This window comes from Acipenser ruthenus, chromosome 5 (assembly GCF_902713425.1).
Source record: "Acipenser ruthenus chromosome 5, fAciRut3.2 maternal haplotype, whole genome shotgun sequence".
Classification (NCBI taxonomy): Eukaryota; Metazoa; Chordata; class Actinopteri; order Acipenseriformes; family Acipenseridae; genus Acipenser; species Acipenser ruthenus.
Window position 1 is genome coordinate 61,487,534 of NC_081193.1, and position 18,147 is coordinate 61,505,680.

At 39.4% G+C, this 18,147-nt stretch overlaps 1 protein-coding gene across 1 annotated transcript in view; it reads left to right on the top strand.

Moving 5' to 3' along the window:
* oprm1 (opioid receptor, mu 1) overlaps positions 1-18,147 on the top strand; it is a 74,494-nt gene that overhangs the window by 48,398 nt on the left and 7,949 nt on the right. Inside the window, exon 2 of the mRNA XM_034004090.2 lies at positions 16,285-16,640. Coding sequence (XP_033859981.1) covers positions 16,285-16,640 — 356 coding nt within the window. The remainder of the gene's footprint in view (positions 1-16,284; positions 16,641-18,147) is intronic.

Here is an 18,147-nt window from a genome sequence, read left to right on the forward strand (position 1 = left end):
CCGAGCATCGGAGCGCCGAGCGTCGGAGCGCCGAGCGTCGGACGCCGAAGCACCGAGCACCGAGTGTTGAGCGTCGAGCGTCGAGCACCGAGCATCGAGCGCCTAAGCGTCAAGCGTCGAAGGTGCATGCGTCGAGCGCCGAAGCATCAAGCAGCGAGCGTCGAGCGCCGAAGCGCCGAGCACCGAGCGTTGAGCGTCGAGCGTCGAGCACCGAGCGTTGAGCGTCGAGCGTCGAGCACCGAAGCGTTGAGCACCGAGCATCGAGCGCCTAAGCATCGAGCATCGAAGGTGCGTGCGTCGAGCAGCGACGCGCCGAGCGTAGAGGTGTGCTCGTCGAGCACCGAAGCGTCGAGCGTCAAACACCGAGTCCCAAGCGTGGAAGTGCTGCACCAAGCGCCAAGGCGCTGACACCACGTGGAGTGCGAGTACCAAGCGTTGAGACGCTAGCACGAGACGCCTAAGCGTCAGCTGACCCGCAGAGCAGAGTCGCTAGTGCTGGTACAGTGTCTGATGCTGATTAATACTTACCTAGGTGCTTAAGGGAGTATGTGTTTGGTGGTCGTCTTCCAAATGGTGATAAAAAAGGGATTTTTTTTTTTTTGTGGGACGCTGCAGCAACACTATATAGTGCTTAGTGACTGTAAGGGCAGGCCGTACAACTACCATGCGGTAGGGATGGAACACACCGCAGTGGATTAATATAGAGGCTGCAGAGCAGGCTCCACACACACGCGGCCTAGCCAGAGGCAAGACCAAGGCTGCAATGCGTGCGTGGCCAAGGCCAACGCAACACGCGTCGTAAACAAATATATATATATATAGATATATAATATAATACAAAAACCCAAAAAACACACAATTACAATTATTAAATAATTATAGTAAAAGGAAAGACTAAGACCACAAGAGTAACAAAGAAACGCGATGCCGAAGCAAAGCGTGAAGGAATATATAATGTAATATAAATTTATATACACAATTATATAAACCGAAATACAAAATAATAATGAGTACAACTGAAATAAACTTGGAGAAGGGGCAAAAACCAGCTTCTCAAGCCTAAGCTTAATGAGTATAGTCAGTCGACAAGCTCTAATGACCTACCGCTACCAATGCTGAAGACAAAAGAGGAAGAGGCCTATCGGCAGCTTTGCTATAAAGCTCAGCCATTCGCTACTGCCTGACAGCAATATCCCATACCTTGATGGTTATTTTCGACTTGAAAAGGAACTGGACTTTTTGGTTGCGGGTCAAACCCGTGGGAGTTTACAAAAACCGAAGTGATACACGCCGCTGTAATCACTTCCAACATTATTATTTACAGGTATTTGCATTTAAGGCTCTGGACATTGTAATTTATCAATAAACACCCTTGCACCTGTTAGTAATTGTCTGTATGATTCGTACCTGCACTGCACTCACCTGTATCTACTCACCACTTTGCCACAATAACCGATCTCGAGAACCATACTCGAAACCGTTCTAAGTAATCCACACTGATGTACCGTTTCATGTTTAGTCAGACTTAATGCGTCCACATGCTATTAGAATAGTTTGGTTACAGTTCCTAGCAGCGCCGTGAACAGTGGAAATTAATACGACAGTATCCCACCATGCACTGTGTTTTATTTTAAAATAATGTGTTATGTTTCATATTAATAAAGGTGCATATTGCTAAAAAGAAATCAAACAAGTATTTTGGAAAAAGTAAATGCGAACACACAGAAGGTGGGCTTGACGTTTTCGGGTTTTATTTTTAATCAGGTGACGTCCCTTTAAACAAATTGAGCCGATTCTGTTTTCATAATTAAACTCAGCTGTTAATTACAAAAACAATCTTTGTTTTTACCTTCATATCTTGCCTGCGCCTATTTCAGGTCCCCTTAATTTTATTTCAAACAGCTGACAAAATACTGAATAGTTCATCCCGGTCCTTTTAACGCATTTCATTTTTGCAGTCGCCTAATTTAATGTTGTGCTTTTGTTATTTTCCCCACTAGTTTAACAGAGATGTCCTGACAGTTTTTTATTTTTTTTTATTTTAAAGCATAAAGATGAATACCCATTGTGGAGTGTATATAGCAAGTCCTTCAGGCGCCAGTATTTCTCCAAACATACCACAAAGCATTGTAAATGTAGTTCGATATGTCAGCATCCACACTTCTGATAAACTGCACTACCTTATGCGATCTAATTAGAACTGGAGACTACCTCCTGAGGTGGTCTTGAGTACGGTATTAAGCGCTGCGTAGTGTGGACACAAACCGTATTTAGCACTTTTAAGCCAGTTTAAAGGCAACTAATACAGTTTAAAGGCATAGTGTGGACAGGGCCTCTGTCTCTAAATACATATTTTAAAATTACATGAGTCATCTGAGGCTAGCTATAGCGCAAATTTCAAACACATATATCAACGAAAAGTAGGACTAATAGCAGAATGGAAAGGAATAACTGCTGTGTTAATAATTTAAGTATCACTTGATCTATTTTGTGCTTTGATGTTTTTATACTGTTTTGATGTCTAAAAAGTACACCAATGGCAATAATGCAAAAAGCTAAAATGGCTATAGGTGGAGAATCATTTTTACAAAATGTAGCGATTATAGATACAACGGCATGTTGACTTCACAAAAACAAATATAACGACACATTTCCTCTCAACATTAATCGGTGGCCCTCTATTCTCCACCAGCTCAATTGCTTGGCCTCTTATTCTCCACTTATCTAAATAATGTGGTATATAAACTATAATATATATATATATATATATATATATATATATATATATATATATATATATATATATATAATACTGTTTATAATAAGTAATGCTTTTGATTGTGTAAGTTGAAGTATTGAAAAACATGTGGAGAGATTTCTAAACTAACGTAAGGTTAATTGTTGCAAATGTATGACCATAACATGTGGTGAGCTATAAAGTAAAATCTAGAGGGGCAGGGTTTGACTCATTTGAAATAAACACTTAACACAGAAAAATGGAAAAAAAAAACATTTTTAACAAAGTATATATTAGTGCTGGGACAAACACAGGATTTTCATGTTCAGATATTCACTCATAATTTAAATATTTGTTTGTTTTCAAAACGTAATAAAAGCCATTATATTGCTCAGAATGCAGGCAGATACAGCATAGCAGCAGGGGCTGGGGGGCGTGGCCTGTGTGTGTGTGCCTTTATTTTACAAGAAGATGTTACAATATGTAACCATGTTAAACTACAAAAATATCCCAGGAGTAAAGAATACATCGTATAGGCCGTACTTTACCCCAGTGAATTAACTACAAAACAAAGGATGCCAAATAGTAGGATGCAAAGTTAAACGTTCATTCCTTGCCATTGCTGTTTTTTCACAGTAAACTGTGGCCATAGACATGCTTTCATAAAAGTAATAAATGTACCTTTTTGTAGCTGAACAAGCACTGAAATTTAACTTAGCACATGAAATAACTTGGAAATGCTGTTGTAAAGTGAAGGGATTTAGCTCCTTTATACTCCCCAGCAACAACAACATGAACACTTCACAACACGACCCCAAACTGCACTAAAAAGTAACCCCCCCCCCCCCCCCCCCCCCCCGAACCCTATTGGCTCACACACACAGGGGTACATTTACATACACACAGTCCAATTGCTCAGACCCTCGGTCCCACGCAAACAGCTGACTGACAGAACCGAACACAAATCACAGTGCAGCGAACACAGACCTCTCTCCCATACAGCTGCACTGTGCACGTGACACCCCAGGCAGCACACCTGCACTGCCTAGACACGAAATGCGCTTCCACTCACAGACTCACGCAGGGTGAAACAGCGGAGAAGACAGGACAGCACACACACACAGAAATGCCTAACATTAACACTCTCTCGCTGGCGTCACTGTGCAGTCTCTCACTGGTGGTGTGAGGTACTCTCTCGCTGGCAGCGCTGTGCAGTCTCTCACTGGTGGTGTGAGGTACTCTCTCGCTGGCAGCGCTGTGCAGTCTCTCACTGGTGGCGGCGTGGGGTACTCTCTCTCTCTCTCTGGTAGTGCAGGACAGTCTTTTCCTGGTGTGGTGAGGTACTCTCGCTGGCAGCACTGTGTAGTCTCTCACTGGTGTCATGAGGTACTCTCTCGCTGGCGGTGCTGTGCAGTCTCTCACTGGTGTCATGAGGTACTCTCGCTGGCAGCGCTGTGCAGTCTCTCACTGGTGGCGGCGCGGGGTACTCTCTCTCTGGTGGTGCCGGACGGTCTCTTCCTGGTGTCGTGAGGTACTCTCTCGCTGGCAGCGCTGTGCAGTCTCTCACTGGTGGTGTGAGGTACTCTCTTGCTGGCAGCGCTGTACAGTCTCTCACTGGTGGTGTGAGGTATTCTCTCGCTGGCATCACTGCGCAGTCTCTCACTGGTGTCGTGAAGTACTCTCTCGCTGGCGGTGCTGTGCAGTCTCTCGCTGGCGTCACTGTGCAGTCTCTCACTGGTGGTGTGAGGTACTCTCTCGCTGGCATCACTGTGCAGTCTCTCACTGGTGTCGTGAGGTACTCTCGCTGGCGGTGCTGTGCAGTCTCACTGGTGGTGTGAGGTACTCTCTCGCTGGCAGCGCTGTGCAGTCTCTCACTGGTGGTGTGAGGTACTCTCGCTGGCAGCACTGTGCAGTCTCTCACTGGTGGTGTGAGGTACTCTCGCTGGCAGCACTGTGCAGTCTCTCACTGGTGGTGTGAGGTACTCTCTCGCTGGCAGCACTGTGCAGTCTCTCACTGGTGGTGTGAGGTACTCTCTCGCTGGCAGCGCTGTGCAGTCTCTCACTGGTGGTGTGAGGTATCTCGCTGGCAGCGCTGTGCAGTCTCACACTGGTGGTGTGAGGTACTCTCGCTGGCAGCACTGTGCAGTCTCTCACTGGTGGTGTGAGGTACTCTCTCGCTGGCAACGCTGTGCAGTCTCTCACTGGTGGTGTGAGGTATCTCGCTGGCAGCGCTGTGCAGTCTCACACTGGTGGTGTGAGGTACTCTCTCGCTGGCAGCGCTGTGCAGTCTCTCACTGGTGGTGTGAGGTACTCTCACTGGCAGTGCTGTGCAGTCTCTCACTGGTGGTGTGAGGTCCTCTCGCTGGCAGCGCTGTGCAGTCTCTCACTGGTGGTGTGAGGTGCTCTCACTGGCAGCGCTATGCAGTCTCTCACTGGTGGTGTGAGGTCCTCTCGCTGGCAGCGCTGTGCAGTCTCTCACTGGTGGTATGAGGTACTCTCGCTGGCAGCGCTATGCAGTCTCTCACTGGTGTCATGAGGTACTCTCGCTGGCAGCGCTGTGCAGTCTCTCATTGGTGGCGGCACGGGGTACTCTCTCTCTCTCTGGTAGTGCAAGACAGTCTCTTCCTGGCAGCATGAAGTTGTAAATGATAACTCCAGTGTTAATCACAAAAGATTGTCAAATTTGTCCATACTGTCAAATGAGAGTGAAGTTGCAAAGAATTTAGAATACTCAGATTTGATAAAGGACTTTGCTGCCACTGAAGCTAGGAAAATATCTTTGTAATTTATGTTCTTACATAATTTAGTATGTCAAATGAAAAAAAGGATTTGATAATGACCACTGAGTTCATTTGTTAACCATTTTTTGTAAAAGTGTCAAAGAGTGATTATTTTTGTTATTAATTATTTATTTATTTATTTATTTATTTATTTATTTCTGTCTAGTTATTCTCGCCGCCAACCTGTCAGAACCCATTATAGTCGGCATTGCAGTATTATATCAATAGGCCTATTGGGGCATGGTCATTTTAGAAACAAATACGTGATATGTTTGAAGTAGACTGGAATTCTGAGTGCTTTGAAGTTGTGAATTATATAAAATGATAAAGTCTAACAAATGAACTGAAACAAGTATTCATTAACATTTTAATATCATTAATATTATTTACCGTATCTTAACATTAGTATATGTAGGTGCATATGATTACATGATGCACTTATATACTAACTTTTAAGATATGGTTGCTAGTGTAGCATTCATTTGATGTTCTGGACCCCGCACGTAATCATTTTTTAAGTTTCATTTTTTCATTCCTTGCTCACATTTTTAGAGCACTTCTAAGATCCCCCCTGTGGCAGGGCAGGGTCCTGCCTGTAAATAATATTGCTGTGTGGTGATTTGGTGGTGGTTGGCAGGGATGGGGTTAATTTCCTATCCCTGCCAAAAGACATGTGAGAATGTGGCTCGAGCTAATTGAATAATTGATGATAGTTTGGCTCCAGACACATGCAATAAAAAGCGGAAAATCCTTTGTTTGTTTGTTTGTTTGTTTGTGCTGTGCTGTGTTTATTTTTGGGAAAAAATGTAGTGAAGGCTAATGCCCAGCCTACGTTTTTGGGACTTTGATTCAACCTTTTGTTTTGGCCCTTGAGATGGTTATTTTTTCCCTGTTTATTGTGCAAGTTTTGTTTTTGTTTAACTGTTTTATTTTTGCTCAGTGAGCAGTAGTGTTTTGTTCACCTTTTTGATTTATTTTTGTTTATTAAACTGCGCAGCAGCACTTCATCTACAGCTTCCTTGCTTCCGAGTCTCTTTGCCTGCCAATACCATCTGGGCCTGCAACGCTACCCTTTCACACCCCCCGTATGTAAAACATCTGTCCTAGTTATAAAAAGTCTGTTTCAAGGACAGAATTTCTGTGTTATTTTGTTATATATAAGAATTAAGAGATTCCTTGTAATTGGGGTATTTGAAGCTGTCAGAAACACCAGAGTTCTCTTTTTATATGTAAGAAATAAAGAAAATGGTGTATTTTATACTAAGTGTTGAGCTTTCTTACAGGTTTTATTTGAATGTTATAGTCAGTGGCAATGACCTTTGAATACACTGGAACTGGAAATATTTAAAAAGCAAGCATTCCACCATGCTGTAGCATTATTAACTGTGTATTAGCCTCTTATGCACTTTGCACTATCAAAAAAAGGAATTTGGCAGCCATTTAACATGTCATGGTATCATGATAGTATCGAACAACATGATACTGTGCATGGTATTGTAGCGAGGCTCCCTAATTGAGGTATCGCAGAACACAGTATATATGTATAACTAACAAGTACAAACACAGATGGCACTTCAGAGTATTTATTTATAGCTTACTATTGTACATACTTAAATACATACAAAAGTAGATGTCAACATAAGAAAATAAATTCCAGCCAAGCCTACATAGATGGCTTACTGCTGCCCATCCCATCAAAAATATATATTTTTTTTTTAACCAAAAAAAGATTGCAAAATACACTTTTTTTTTTTTAATTTGTGCATCAGATATCTACCCACACACCAGATAATCGTAAATCAGCATTTTATATGTGAAGTGTTCTAAATAAATGTACATTCTGCATGACAAAATGCACAGCTTTAAATGAAGTTTACAACTTATACACAAAATAGATATTCTCTTTTTTATTTCCATTTTGCTGGTGCTTGTTGGTGAGACAGCCGTCTCCCTGTATGCTATTAGTTTCCATAACAGTGAATTATGCACAATTCATTTTTCTTGATCTCGTTAACATGCATTTTGATTAAGGAGTTCCCCCTTATCTCGTCGTTGAGACAGGAAGTGATGTAATTGACCTGTGACAATTAAGCTTTTTAATGAGAAATGCGTGCATTAATGACCTCATCGACTCAATTTCAAAGCATTTAACGGATTGATTTAATAACTTGCTATTAAAGCTCTCATAACTATACCATGAGTTTGATACAATAAGACTGTTTTTTGAAAATCCTGCTCAGTGTGTCTTCATCAGGTGTTGCAGCGATTGTCAATTAGAATATACAGCTTTATCATATACAAAGGACACCAATCAATCCAATAGTTAATCAGTAATTGGATAACAGGTGTTGAAATTATTTAAAGTTACACAATTTTCACCTATCATAGCATTCATTAATTTAAAATGGTTTTAGAATCAATTTCTACATACTGTAATTATACAATAATTCAACTCAGACACTGATACAGTATATTGAAACACTTTAAAATGCAGCCATATATATTCTGCTGTATGTTACAGATCATAGTACACAGTTTACTTAAAGAGTTATTCAACACTAAAGATTGGAAGACATTGGAACATGATTCTCAACCCCGGATAACTGAAGATTCAAGTTGGCATACAAAGATTAATTGTCAAATTTTTAAACCATTTAACATTGAGTCGTATCCCACAAACTAATTAATTTACTTCAAAAAAAATTAAATGATTGTTTTGTAAAACAAACAAAAAAGAAAATGACCATGTACAGCATTTACATTGATAAATGTAAATCCCATGAAATGGTAACAAATCAACATGTTTCAACAGTCTATTAGTGTTACAAGAAGATGAATGTAGAAACATTCGCTATCACACCCAGTCAGCTTCTCTGCACTTATTCATTGCTGTAAACATGTCCCTATTTGTTCCAGCATTCACAATGTTAGTTCTGTCTTTATTTATGCTTATCAAAGCATATGTTTTTGCTTTGCTGTGGAGTGGCTCCTGCAGTAATAATATTAATATGTTGCCTGCCTTGTTTTATTTTATTTTTTGCTGGTGGTGAAATTAAGATTTTCGCTGTGTCACGAAATCCGCGTGTTCAGATTCTTTTACGTACTCTTTTGAATTGCTCAGCACACACTCTTATCTCAGGGGAGACGTTAGGAGGACAGAGATGTTATTACTCCTAGTGGGATATAGTTCGTGCTCTGGACCCGCAGTATATTCGGATGACCAATATAGTACCCAAGAAATTGACAGACTCATGTATTTAAAGTTTTTTACGAATCGGAGTATGATTAGTACTCGTTCGGTTTATTAACGGTTAAATATTGGATAGAGTAGCTACAGGCTACGTCGTATCCCCAGCTGAAAGACACACTGGGCAGTCCAGTGTCTTAACAGATATCAACGTTAACACTTTAATACATGTATATATGTGTTAATCAAGGCCGACAAGCAGGCCAAGAACACATCACCTAAAGTACCCAATGGTCTATTTCAGCACATTCAACAAAACTCTCTCTTATTTCTAAAACATAGCGTGAGTCCCTTATAGCAATACATGCAATACATGTGAGATAAAAAATAATAATTGCTTAATGCTTACCCTTTAATATAAATCGTAAAAGGATATGGCTGTCTTCACCAGGCAAATGAAACTGAATTCAGTCAGCTCAATTGTGTCTTTGGTTTGCAAAAGATGGACCACCTTGCCCTGTCTGGGATGAGTGTGGTGCTCCATTGAAATTACTCTGGAGTTAAATAGGTTTTTCGTCTCATTGGAATACATGGGACGCCTCAATTAAATCCAATCATTAATCATGTGAGACAGCTCTTTATCCCTTTTACAAATAATAGTTTTCAAAAGATCCAGACTAACTTTTCAGAATTAATAGGTGTCATGGACTTCAAAAAATTCAAAACTTCACATTTGTTTCAACTCTTATGATCTCATTTCTTTGCTTTCCTCCGAGCCCCTCCTTTATCTGAAAAGTTAAGTGAACCAAGGTTCCCAGGATCTTGGTTTATAATATAATATAAAAACACTACTGCATGCAACACTAATTTTATATGTGTTATATATGAGAGATGTTCTTAATATGTGACATCATCTTCTAAGTGATTATATTATGCTAAATTAAAGGTATGTGTTTCTTTTAACTTCATATTGTTTCATCATTTTGTTAATGAATCAGTTTTGATTCCATATACCACTGTCTAACAGAGTATTTGACACAAGTTTGTCTCATACAATATTCAAGTCATTTAGTTTCACTAAGTTTAAGTGGTAATAGTTTTCAGTACAATTATTTATCCATTAAGAGATGCACTGACCAGGCTCTGACCTGTACCTCTCTGGGAATATGTTACTGCTAGCAGTTTCCACAGTCTCTTGTTTTTTTCCAAGGTCAGAGTCTGTGCAAAGCACTTTATTAGATATATGACCTGTCCATTAAGCCATGAGTTGTGCATATTATTTCAAGACATTTACTTATCAGTACTAAACCACTAACTCCATAAACCTTAACACTCCATCTCTATGAGGCTTGCAGCTCTGCTGAAGTGGAACCCAAGGACATTCCTTCTTTCTAGAGAAGAAGAGAGGCCCTGTTTTCACTGCAGCAGTTTCAAATCACCACATTATAAGGAATCCAGCTACCATCATTAGACAATAGTATAGTGGATTAATAACAAGGTACATTATAGTATATTATTACAAACTTAACACAAAAACATAACACAACACCTTTTAACTTCCATAATTCAATGGATATCATAATGTCTAGAAGTCTTATTGTTCAATAGAAAGAAGAATAAACTTGTACCATTTTCCCATTTATGTAAATCGAATACTGCTCCAGGTTTTAATCTTCTTATCACTACAGCAAAGTTGTGAACAAGCAATAATACTTGTCAGTTGTAAATAATATGTTTTCTCATTATAGCAAATACTTAAAACATATTATTAATCTTATGAAATAACTGTTATGAACTATAAACAGTGTCAATTAGCACTGAACCTGTTTCATTATAAGATAATCTTTCAATTAATTTACCTCTGTTTATCAATTGCTATAATATTATTTTGGTGAATCCCTCTTAGGATCTAAATCCAAATATAGGCCAGTATAACTGCATTCAACAAGGCTTGACCCTTCTCTTTGTTCATACAAAATCCAGCCGAGACGGGATTTTTTCTCAAGACCTTTTGGTCATAAAGAGTCTCTTCTTATCTTGTGTTTTTAGGACATAAATTTGTAGATTAAAGTTCACTTTTAGCCGGAATGGTGCTTTTTATCAAGCGTCATGCTTTCTGAAGATAAGATATACTAGTGGTAAATCGTTCATTATATATATTTTCTTAGGGATTCTCAGACTACTAAGTATTTAATTGAATACATGTGTAATTCCAAACAAGAGTGGACTGACCTATTTCACTGAGCAAGAGAGCCACCTACTAGTGGTACAAGGATACTCTTTCTTTATCCTTCCTAATATCTTTGACACTTCATTTTATAATACATTCCATATTTAAAATCGCCTAGTACATATTCAGCATATCCATATGTTCTCAGCAGGATTCAGCTTCTGTACCAGGTTTCGCTCTTAGTTGTTTCCACAAGAAGTCCCTTGATCCACTGTTTCTCCATCACAGGTGTGGATTTCCATGGCCTGACTTCATTCCTATAAGATACTTGGACACGTTTAGCTGTAAATATTATTTCTTTATATTTCCTTTTGTTCGCACAGAGTCACTTTGCGAGGTACGCCTTCCATCCAGAACACTGAAGGAGGCCAAAACTCACTGTTATTCATATTTTCTGGTATCCAATTACTGTTCTGCCTCACATCATTAGTTGGCAGACACAATACAACTGAATCTGATTCAATTGATGAACCAACAGCTGTAGCTACTGAGATCCTCCATGCAAAAGGAGTCAGTATTTTACTGACCAGCCTAGCTGATTCAGCGTTACTTGCGACAGCTGCCTCATCCAGAATATTATTGCCTTCTAAAGCGTTAATTTCTCCATTCTTTAATTACCCATGTTCTCTGTATATTTCCTGTTTTACAAGTGGGGGACCATTGCCCCACTGTCCCCCCCAGCTCAAGTGCCACACAGCACCACACCACACCATCCCCACCCCACCAACCAACCAAGTACTGCTCATGTGTCATACTGACAGTATTAAGGTAGGTACATAAATTAGACTCTGATTCTAGTGATCCCTGTTTTCTCAGTGCTAATGGAAATTACACAAAGCATAACCACCCTCCCCCACTCTGTCAAAGACTGTTGCATAGCAACAGGCTATAACTCCACTCAAGAGTTCAATAAAAAAAGGGGTAATATTTTCTGCACATTTTGTAGATAAGTGCACTTGGAATGCAATTGAACTATTTCAGTGCTGGCACATCTGCCATAATAAAAGTTACTAGCTGTATAACTTCTGATACGAATCACGATTATCTAAGTTATTATCAATTATAAATGTACATATACCATGCTTTTATATTATTATCAATCATAATCTTTACTGATTACATTAGGCTAGCATAATAACTAAAAACAGTACTTGTGTACACACAACATTTCGCACCATTTCAATAAAACGTCATTTTACAAACTTTGTGGGCAGTTTTTCTATAAAATTATTAAAGTGAGTTGCCAGCGTCATTAACTTATAGATAAAGTAATATAAGAAAGTGTATTACATATTATAAAATTGTGAGGACAAAATTCCCCAGGCCAGATATCATTCTTAAGTTTTACTATGAAAATCTTGTTAGATGGGCCTTACTGTGAAACTTTTTCCCCCTATAGTTGCTGTCTGGAGAGGCTGTAAGTGAGATGTCTCATCACTAGGAGTTTTCCATAAACAACAGTAATTATGGTCCGTGTACATTCCGGCCAATCGTTTTTGCATTCTAAATTGTAAATCGGAAAACCAGAAAACAAATAGTTTTTCTACTTCGGTTTTTCAAAAAAACAAAAATCGACCTGTTTTTCATTTTCCAATTTCTGAGTTTAAAATACAAAAACTGATTCAGGCTTGTTTTCCCATTTTTCATATTGCTTTTTACAACAAAGTATTCGAAATGGAATAATCTGTAATACAAAAATAAATAATAGACCATTTAAAAAAAAAAAAAAGTACTGAGGTGTGCTCTACTCGTATCGAATGTGTCTCGTTGTTATGACGTTTTCTGCATCAATACATGGATATCTATATCTATGGATGCACCCCCCAAGTGAAACAAATTGGGTACCCGTGAAAGGGGAGCTCTAAACATACGTGAGTGCCCTGGACAAATGTGCTATGATAATATAATCCAGTTAAATTTATAAAGTAAATTTATAAAGCCGGATATAAATATTAAGAACCGTACCTGGATTTTTTTCCACCCAGTATGTGAAGGCTTATTATGTTAGTATTATTATAATGCACTGTACCTGAGTGATACAAGGATGATTACACTATGTAACACAATTTTTGTTCCTGGGTAGTAAGTGTTATTTCCTAATTGCTTATGCCTCAAAAGTATAGAAAATGGCTATTATTCCCCACAAACTTTGCTTTTGTGACCAGGACAGTGATATTTTGAAATTTACCTATTTCCAATGAGAAAACGGGCGAATTTGTGTCTTTTCGTTCACATAAAGTCAGAAAAAAACAACATATGAATCCAAATTAACATGTATTTATACTAAAGTAATACAAAAATGACTACAAAAGATTTAGAAGTGAGTAGTTTTTCGAGATTTACAATTATACTGTAAATCACTTTCACGAATCAGCCCCCAAATGTAGTCTCCCATCATGTTCTCGTTATACTGTCCTTGGTAGCGGCGTTCAAAGTCCAGTATATCCTGGTGGAAGCGCTCGCCTTGCTCCTCCGAGTACGCTCCCATGTTCTCCTTGAATTTGTCAAGGTGAGCATCAAGGATATGGACTTTGAGGGACATCCTACAGCCCATTGTGCCGTAGTTCTTCACCAGAGTCTCAACCAGCTCCACATAGTTTTCGGCCTTGTGATTGCCCAGGAAGCCCCGAACCACTGCGACAAAGCTGTTCCAAGTCGCTTTCTCCTTACTAGTGAGCTTCTTGGGGAATTCATTGCACTCCAGGATCTTCTTTATCTGTGGTCCGACGAAGACACCGGCTTTGACCTTTGCCTCAAACAGCTTAGGGAAGAAGTCTTGAAGGTACTTGAAGGCTGCCGACTCCTTATCTAGAGCTCTGACAAATTGTTTCATAAGGCCCAATGTGATGTGCAGTGGTGGCATCAGCACCTTCCGGGGGTCCACCAGTGGCTCCCACTTGACGTTGTTCCTCCCCACAGAGAACTCGGTCCGCTGTGGCCAGTCCCGCCTGTGGTAGTGCGCCTTGGTGTCCCTGCTGTCCCAAAGGCAAAGATAGCAGGGAAACTTGGTAAAACCGCCTTGGAGACCCATGAGGAATGCCACCATTTTGAAGTCTCCTATGACCTTGATGCCATCTCAGAAAAATGCAGATATGTATCCACTTAGGCAGCTGGAACTAAACTGAACTGGTGGGCTTAAGGCCCCTGTATTTATACTACTATTCATATTACTGGAAAGTTCTAGAAAGTTCTAGAAGTTACTCCAAGTTTACTCAGCACTGAATCTATCTGGAATGTTCTGGAAAATAGGTAAATTTCAAAATATCACTGTCCTGGTCACAAAAGCAAAGTTTGTGGGGAATAATAGCCATTTTCTATACTTTTGAGGCATAAGCAATTAGGAAATAACACTTACTACCCAGGAACCAAAAAAATTGTTACACAGTATTATATTAACTTATCGTAGACCTACGGCTGTATTGTAATACAATACTTTGTAACAACTGCTAAATTAATTAATAAATAAATAATGTTGGTAAACAGACAGAACACTTCACAATAAGCACAGGCACGAAATTATTGCATCGTCATAAAAGCGGGACAGAGAGAGCTGGCCGTGTCTGACCTTTTTTTTTTGTAGGTCTTGGAAGGAGCTAAATAATTAAGATATTAAATGTTGTGGAGTGTTTTCATGCTGCAGTGGGGGGTTCTTTTGTAACAGAATATGGTGATGGGTGGGGGTGAATTCTGTTTACAGTTCCGCATTGTATCGCAGTTCCGTCTTTTGTAAGAGCTGCAAACCGCAGGGAGAGAGGACATGTTAGCATCTTACAGAGCTTGCCATAGGATCACTAAAGGGGGCTGGTACGCTTGGTTGAATAGGTCTGTCCCTCTTCCGATACGTTAGTATATCTATCATTGTTTAAGTGTGTACTTGTTAGAGAAGCATTAACAGATTGCCTGTGAAGTGTTGTCTCTCCAGATATCTGCTTGAATAAAGACTACCTTCTTTATCACCGACTCTTGGAGATTGATTTCATTTTTCGTCCCTGCAATCTATTATTTATTTTTGTATTACAGATTATTCAATTTTCGAATATTTTGTTTAAAAAAACAATATGAAAAATGGGAAAACAAGCCTGAATCCGTTTTTGTATTTTAAACTCAGAAATTGGAAAATGAAAAACGGGTCGATTTTTGTTTTTATGAAAAACCGAAATAGAAAAAACGAGTAATTTTCTGGTTTTCCAATTTCCGATTCTGAATGCAAAAACGATTGGCCGGAATATACACGGACCAATTATGAGTGTTTAAAAGTAATTTTGCAATATTTTATTTTATTGCATTATCCAAGACTCGACCTCAACTTTAACCTAAAACGAACGAGTTCACAATTGGTAAATGCTTGGTTAAACTTTTTTTTTGTTATTATTATTATTATTATTTTATTTTTTAAGTATAGCTGCACAATTATATACTCACCTGTCGGTTTTGATCATATTTAATCATAATTATCTTTCTCATGGTTCTGCTAAACCTTTTGAGAATGAAAGATGAAACCCGCTGGTGAGCTTTTGTGGCAAAGTGGTTTGCAGTGTGCAGGTTTGCTAAGAAATAAATAAAAAAAAGGGCTCCGTGCGCTGCCATTGTTGATAGTGTCACATGGGCTGTTCAGTGTGTTGATATGTAAATAAATCCTGTTCTTTTGCGGGGCGTATTAACTTCAACCTCTGTCTCGATCTCATGCCTGTCAATCAGCACGCATCCACACAGCAGACGGTTACTGTGTCACAAGCATTAATACCCTGTATCTTTCTAAACTAGAGATTTAGGGGAGCTCCCTAATAAAAGCTGAATCTCAAAACAATAATTGTGTGAATATAGTAATTGTTACAGCTGTATATAATGGTATTTAAAACAGGATTCGTGTGTGTGTGTGTGTGTGAGTGTGAGTGTGAGTGTGAGTGTGAGAGAGTGTGTGTGTGAGAGAGAGAGAGAGAGAGAGAGAGAGAGAGTGTGAGTGTGTGAGAGTGAGAGTGAGTGAGTGAGTGAGTGAGTGAGTGTGAGTCTTTTTTTGTATAGTTTGTTTAAAGCCTGTTTTTGTGTTTGTCTTTTTGGTTGGCCAACGTGCCTTTTTTATTTGTGTTTTGTCAATTAAAATATTTTGGTTTCACTGCATTTCCTGTCTCTGAGTCTTCCCTCTGCTGCTATCCTGCCACAGTAGCGTATGTGGTTTTATTTATAATCTAAACAGAAAAACATAGTATATTATGTCTTTATTTGAAATAACAGTAAATGTAAGTAATTCGGGGAGATCTAAATTCATATTAGGGTGAACACTGTCATGTGGCCTTTGCTCTGTACCAGGGAGCAGATTGAATTTTGATCACCTTTTTTTTTCTTTTTTCAGGTACACAAAAATGAAAACAGCAACCAACATCTATATTTTTAATTTGGCTTTGGCTGATGCTTTAGCCACCAGTACTTTACCTTTCCAGAGTGTTAACTACCTGATGGGAACATGGTCTTTTGGTAACGTGTTGTGCAAGATTGTAATGTCTATTGACTACTACAACATGTTCACAAGCATCTTTACCCTGACCACCATGAGTGTCGATCGATATATTGCTGTGTGCCACCCAGTCAAAGCCCTGGATTTCCGCACCCCAAGAAATGCAAAAATTATTAATGTCTGCAATTGGATTTTATCTTCTGCAATTGGACTGCCTGTGATGATAAAGGCGACAACAACACCTGACAGCAATGGCAAGTATTTTGTATATTAATTTATTCCATATAGCCACAAAGTAGTTCAAATAATTAATGTGGTTGAAAAAAAATATTATTGAATGTAATATTTAGTATCATCATTTTTTTGTTTGTTTGTTTTTTAAATGTAGTCGTCACCAATGATTTTTACGCCGGTTATCTCCCCAATTTGAAATGCTCAATTATTATTTTTATCCCGGTTCACTGCTGCAACACCCCGGAGACTCTGGGAAACAGAGGCTGAAACACATGTCCTCCGAAGCGTGTTCCTGCCAATCCATCGTTTTTCGCACTGCGGATCCACAGCGAAGCCACCAGACCTATAGTGCCGGCGGACAACACAGATCTGAATGGCTCCACTGCAGACTCGCAGGCGCCCTATCAGCCACAGGGGTCGCTGGTGCGTGGTGAACCGTGGATTGCCCTGCCGACCTAAGCCCTCCCTACCTGGGCGGCGCTCGGCCAATTGTATGCCGCCCCCTTGGAACCCCTGGTCACTGGCGGCAATGACATAGCCTGGATTCAAACCTGCGATCTCCAGGCTATAGGGCACATTCTGCACTCCACGCGGAGTGCCTTTACTGGATGCACCACTCGGGAGCCCATATTAGTATAATTTTAATGTAACATTATAAGTGGTTTTTGGTAAATGTTGAATTCAATTCTGGGACCTAAGATTAAACAGCAATATCCTCTTGTGTTTTTTTTCTTATGAAAATCCTAATTACTTTACAATATATGTGTAATGGCACAAATTGAATCTTCAAAGATACAGAACTTTCATTAAGCATCCTCTGTTGAGTGCTTATGAATTGCTAATGTTTCCTCTACCACTGTTGCTTCAAAAACATTGCTTGTATCTTGATGAACATTTTCCTGGATGAGGCAAGAACAATGTAACTAAAAAAACATAGTTTTAATTTAAAAACATGAATTAGCCTAAGAGTTGGTTACAATGTTCTTGTACTCAAGCCTTGGGAAATTTGTTGAATGAACTTGGCAGGCTTTGGTCCAAAAATCCCATTAGTGTGATGGCTCTAAAATGGCTAAACAGTTTTTTTCACATTTTGGTGAAAAATAAAGGCGTGCTGACTAGTAGCTCAATCTTTCCTTTAAATTTGAGATATTATTATGTGCACAAGACTGTTAATCTGATTCAGACAAAGACTGGCAGCCATTTTTATGTTTGTAAATACCACATTCAAGCCATGCTGAGGCACTCTTGTGTGTTTCAAAACAAATTATTGTGCTGGCTAGTGTAGCCTTGGGAGAGTTAATCAAATCACTCTGCCCAACAGTTGTTAATATAATCTACAATTTAAAATATCTAATTCCTTGCAAAAATGTTACAATTAAATTAATTGTCAAATGAACAGCTAAAGGATTGTTTAGATCTTGTGCAGTCTGGTCTAAGTTTTGACAGCTACTGCTGTTGTAAAGATTGTAGATGTGTCACAAGGCTGGCTGAGTGGTGACACGTCAGACCCGGAAGAAACAGACAGAC